The following is a 6,000-nucleotide window of genomic DNA, read 5'->3' on the forward strand; positions in this document are numbered from 1 at the left end:
ATGACCCAGTACGGTGAAGCGTTATCCATCAAGCATAATAACTGGAAAACTCTCTTCAAAGTTTTTCCAAATGGTGTGAGAATTCTCCGAATACGTATTGTTAAGTCGAATCCTTCATATCTTATGGTGGCTGGTGAAATGATTTTGGTAACTTACAGAAACCAAATACTCACATGCCGACACCTGAGGACGCCGTGTGCACTATACAATGAAGTGCTTGGAGTACGCAAAATCACTACTAGGAAATGCGCAAACACAGTCGAGCCCCTACACGGAACAAAACAATACATCGAATCAACAAAGGGAGAGGACTGACAACACTAGACTGGTCCAAATTGGCTACATATAGGTGTTCTAATGTGTCAAATTCATGATTCAGCCATGTTGGATTTTTGTATAGCGAATCCCACACGGTAAGAAATATTGTCAATACTTACAAGTATTGACAATAATATTGATGATGTGAATACAGAAATATTGTCAATACCGATGTATTGACGTCAATATAAAATGTATTGACAATACGATTATTGTCAATAAAAGCAATCGTGTACGGTCCACATATGGGACAGCGACCGAGTTTGTTTACAATTTGCTCTAAAACCGCACTTTTCCCCCCCGCGACCTCCTCGCCTATATAGTGACAAAGCTGTATCACCATTTATATACCCACCATGGTCTGGTCTATCCAGTCTCCTCCTCCGCTGCCCACGCCGGCGATACTGATACTGTAACTGCCACTGCTGCAAACGTTCGGATGTGCACTACAACATATGCAATCGAGTCACCATCGCCGTCCTACCCAGCACCTCCTCAGCCTGCCCTGTAACGGACGACAAACTAAAATGTTAAAAAAAACCGAATGTCTTACAAACTATGAGCAGTATCTTAGTATCAAGGCTCTCGCTACCCAAGTTGACAAAATGTCTTTTAGCATAATGACCATCTGGCGTAACTGGGGAAAAACCTTTTCTTATATCGATAAATACATATTTTGCCATTTAGGATGTACAACGGAATGTGCCCTGTCTAAGGATGAGGGGCTTGTTAATGATTTGTCAAGTGCTGCTATGATTTTTTTTGCTATTTGTTAAAATTGTAGTTTTTCTCCGGTTCAATGATTTGAAAGGTTCAAGCGAGTTAATTTCATGGAGCCGTAAATTGTAGTTTTACCATAATTTTAATATTAGCATAAAATAAAATAGTAATTTTAAATTCGCTTTTGTAAAGCTAAGGTAAATAGTTTGCTTTGAGTGTAAAGTTAATTTATAAGAAAGTTCTAACAGTTTTTTTGCACTTCGAAACTTGACGGGTCATACCTCTAACATAGTAGTAGTGACAGTGTAGCATGTCCTAACAACAACTGCCTGCGACTAGTGTTCGAGGGGCCGACAGGGCTGAATACGGGTCAATACTAACAAACTTTCCTAATAACCCATCTATCACAGACAAACAGACATAACACTCGCAGGTTGTTCATCGAACACGCATTTGACGGTCAATTTGAGTGTTTTTGGTTGGTGGCGCGCACGGTCGGTTCCCTTGCGTTTGACGTCTGCACACTAGCGCCATCTGTTCAGCGTACTATCCATCACATGATACTGAACAGATGGCGGTAGTGTTTTAGTGACTATGTTTTGTGGAGATAAATATTAAATGTGTTATTTCTGTTTGTCTGTGCATCTATGGTTCTTTTTCGTTGTGTGTGTGGGGGGGGGGTGTTAATGTTAATACCTTTCTATCTGTTCTTTTATTCGTTTTCTATATTCCTTAACCATCACCCAATATCGAGAGAGAGATGAGTTACTTGCATGGTGCACGCCCAAGTCGTACTACAGGGTAATATGCCGAGAGTGGTTATATCACAAAAACCACGCAGAAACGAAAATCGATGGAGCTCAGGAATAATGATGTAAATTCTACACAGTATTTATTTTAAATACAGTAATGACCCGATTTTGTCAGCCCCTCCGCGCTTCAGACTTTTTTCTTTCAATAATTTCTCATAATCATAAATCTAAATTTTTGTCATTCATCGTTAAGAGGGATATTTAAAATATACTTTGGTGCAATAGGTTCAACAAGATTACTGAAAAAGGGCATGGGTTTTGTAGAACATTGGAAAACATTTTCAAAAGAGGGGGCTGTCAAAATCGGGACATTACTGTATTCCATTTACATTTACATGATTTATCACATATTTATAGTCGTAATCTAATACACACATTTGATCACAATGCGAGCCTAAATGCTGCAGTGACCTAGTGAGCACCATAGCTTGAGTCGTCTGTTAGTATTGTGTATCGCATGGAGAACCCAACCGAGATGCTAGCCTATTAAGACTACAGTTAGTCAACTCTCGAGAAAAAAAATAGGATGTACAACGGAATGTGAACAGCTGATGATCAAAAGAAGGAATAAATATTATTCAATGGGTATATTCCCTTTTTTTGACCATTAGCTATTTTTCATATTTTTCGAAGAACACATCTTAATAAAAAACCAGCCACAAAAAATCATTTTCCAGATTATGCTAAACGGCAATTATGCCAAATGGGCCAGAGTAATAAAAAAGGGAAATACCTAGCGTTCAATCTATATTGTTTAATTAAACGGATTTACATCTATTGTGAGATCAGTTTACTCACTGAAACCCATAGAAAGTACTACTCGAAATACAACCATTTTGTATTTCAAGGTTACTGCTTGTCATTGCTATAGACAATTGTTAGACTAACTTATGAAAATTTCAAAATCAACAACTGAAAAGGGCCTATCAGCATTTGTAAACAAAACCCTGTAAGCCCCTTCCCCGCAAACCAAAAGCCACCCACGCTAATCAACGGTATCATTGTGCATGGTGGCCCTTAAGTCATTCGGCATAAAAAATATATTTTTTTAACACTATTTCTTGACGTTTCATGCATTTTAAGACATTTGGCATAACAAATCAATTTCCGAAAGGGGCGACTCCGGCGTAGTGGTAGCATCCATATCTCTCACGCCAAAGTCACGAGTTCAAATCTCACCCCCGGACAAGTCACGAATGACCCAAGAGTGACTATAATAAAAAAGAAAAAAAAAAACAATTTCCGAAATTTCGTCTATACAACAGTATTAAGTCTTTAGATACTACCCCTAAATCATGTCGGATTGACGCAACGTTAAATGACCGATTATCATACAATCTATATTACGGTATACTTTTCTGGTGCATTCTGGGGAACGGTTAACACAATGGGAATGGGAATGGTTTTCTGGGTTATATGGTTATATGATCTAACAAACCCTTCTTTTATTAAATGTGGTTGTTTAAATGTTTCTTTTCAGTATGCTCCATGTACGTATTCCGGAGGATAATCTCAAACAAAGTATCAACATACAATCGTCTACACGTCGTTTCTAAACGGTAAGTGAAGAGAATTTTCTACATTGAAATATATATTTTTCTTATTCCAACGTATTCTAAAATTCCCTTCGAAATCCTTCATATAAAATTAGTGAATATAAGATTTTCTTAATTAACATTATCTTTTACAAATTAAAAAAGGATGATCTGAAGAAAACTGTTGGGCGCAACACCAGTGGGCTTACCGGTTGCCCCTGGAGAAAAGTGCGATCGAGAGAGTGACGGACCGATTTGACTCATACAGATAGGGAAAAATAAAAATTTGGACTGTCAGTGATCGAGATCAAGTTCATCATCAAATTGCGGTCAGTTCAATTCGAAGGTTTAATTAAAATTATCACAGTTATTTGAAATTCCTAGTTCTAAATTTGTTATTCTAGTGAAAATGTAAGTAGGGGTAAGAGGGGCATAGTGAACAGGTGGGGCATAATGAGCATCCCGCCATATAGTCATAAACCTCTAATTATTCGAAACAAATTAATTTGTAGTAGTTGGTTCAATATCACCATTGCAATGATTCATGACCAATTCATTTGTTTCAAACCACAATAAATCCAATGTTAAAGCACAGGAAGCTCACTATGCCCCATCTGTTCACTATGCCCCTCCTTGCACTACGGTCTTTGAAAATGAATTAATTAAAACTTAAATAAACTTAAGTTAAAATTGGGGGCGACCCCGGCGTAGTGGTTAACATCCATACCTCTCACGCCAAAGTCACGAGTTCAAATTTCACCCCCGGACAAGTCGCGAATGACCCAAGAGTGTTAAAGTGACTATAATAATAAAAAAAAAAAAAAAATAAGTTAAAATTCGACGGCTACAGAGGTTAAAATTACACATAAAAACTATTTTTCCAACAATGCCTGCTTTTAGGCATCAATAATAATGAATAATTGAAACATTAATAATAAAGAATAGGTAAATATTTTCTTTAATTAGTCAAAAATCACCTCCTTAAAAATGAACTTCACACGGGACAAGAGTGCTACCTCTTCATTTATAAATAAAATAATACAAAAATGTAAAAAAAATTGCTTCGTTGAACATTTAAGTCTTCGGAAAGCTTGTTTTCACCAAATTTGGCAAAGCCAGCTACAAAAATATCAGTAACAATAGTTTTTGTTTGATTTCATTGGTAAACATGGTTTGCTTGTTATGTATTGCTTAATATTGCAAAATTCAATAGTTAAATAGAGTAAACAATAACAGTACTGGTGGTACTCTAAAGGGTGATACGGTCAAAATTTGGTCAAGGGAAAACGCGTGTAAATCGGTGAAATCGTTTATTTAAAAAATCAAATTAAATTTCTTTTTCAAGTTCAATTAGTATAAAATTCAGGAAAAATATTCAGTTAGGCTTCCGCTTTTCCAAATCCGAATTGCCGGGCCTTACGCTTGACCCCTGCCATCAGATTTTGTACAGCCACCTTGTCCACCTTCTTCGCCGCAGAAAGCCAGTTTGCCTTGAACTGCTGCTCGCCCTTAGCAGTTTTTTTTGGTCTTCTTTAGGTTCCGCTTGACAATAGCCCAGTATTTCTCAATTGGGCGGAGCTCTGGCGTGTTGGGAGGGTTCTTGTCCTTGGGAACCACCTGCACGTTGTTGGCGGCGTACCACTCCATGGCCTTTTTACCGTAATGGCAAGATGCCAAATCCGGCCAAAACAGTACGGAACAACCGTGTTTCTTCAGGAAAGGCAGCAGACGTTTATTCAAACACTCTTTCACGTAAATTTCTTGATTGACAGTCCCGGAAGCTATGAAAATGCTGCTTTTCAAGCCACATGTACAGATGGCTTGCCAAACCAGATATTTCTTTGCGAACTTTGACAGTTTCATGTGCTTGAAAACATCTGCTACCTTTCCCCTTCCTTTTGCCGTATAAAACTCCTGTCCCGGAAGCTGCTTGTAGTCGGCTTTGACGTAGGTTTCGTCGTCCATTACCACGCAGTCAAACTTCGTCAGCATCGTCGTGTACGGCCTCCGGGATCGCGCTTTGGCCGTCGTATTTTGTTTATCGTCGCGATTTGGAGTCACTACCTTCTTGTAAGTCGATAGTCCGGCTCGTTTTTTGGCTCGATGCACGGTTGTAGACGATACACCCAGCTTAGTAGGCATCTCGGAGAGAGAGGTTAGGGTTTCGCTTGAAACTACCGGCAACTCTCTTTGTCGTCTCAGCGGCTTCCGGTTTTCGATTTCCCCCCGATCCAGACTTCCTGGCTGTCGACAAACGTTCCCCAAACACTTTAATTACATTTGTAAAGGTTGATTTGGCAACTTTTAGCGATTTTGCCAACTTTGCGTGCGAGTAGCTCGGATTTTCGCGATGCGCGAGCAAAATTTTGATACGCTGCTCTTCTTGCTTGGATGGCATTTTGACAACTGAAGAGTAAATTCCAAAAGCAAAATAGGAGCAACATTCTACACACACACACCTTCAAAATGAGGGGTGTTCAGGTTTTTAAATGCAAAATTGAAAGAAATACGTCAAGTTGATATTGACCAAATTTTGACCGTATCACCCTTTAGCCCCACGGCAGTTTGAAAAAAAAGGTTTGAGATGACCTCGTAAAAAAACCTTTGACGAGATT

General features: G+C 38.7%; 1 protein-coding gene across 3 annotated transcripts in view; it reads left to right on the plus strand.

Moving 5' to 3' along the window:
• The window catches only part of INTS7 (Integrator complex subunit 7), a 40,347-nt gene extending 36,428 nt beyond the window's left edge, over positions 1-3,919 (plus strand). Inside the window, exons 13-14 of one of the 3 annotated variants that reach the window (XM_065232257.1) lie at positions 3,331-3,409; positions 3,551-3,919. In XM_065232257.1, coding sequence (XP_065088329.1) covers positions 3,331-3,406 — 76 coding nt within the window. In that variant the 3' untranslated portion in view covers positions 3,407-3,409; positions 3,551-3,919. Of the gene's footprint in view, positions 1-3,330; positions 3,455-3,550 lie in introns of those variants that run through there. The other 2 variants (XM_065232256.1, XM_065232258.1) reach the window with 2 other exon arrangements.
• Positions 3,920-6,000: the final 2,081 nt, after the last annotated feature.

The sequence above is a fragment of the Ochlerotatus camptorhynchus genome, unplaced genomic scaffold (assembly GCF_037179485.1).
Source record: "Ochlerotatus camptorhynchus isolate MF236.1 unplaced genomic scaffold, CSIRO-AGI_Acam_v1.1 ptg000366l, whole genome shotgun sequence".
Lineage (NCBI taxonomy): Eukaryota > Metazoa > Arthropoda > Insecta > Diptera > Culicidae > Ochlerotatus > Ochlerotatus camptorhynchus.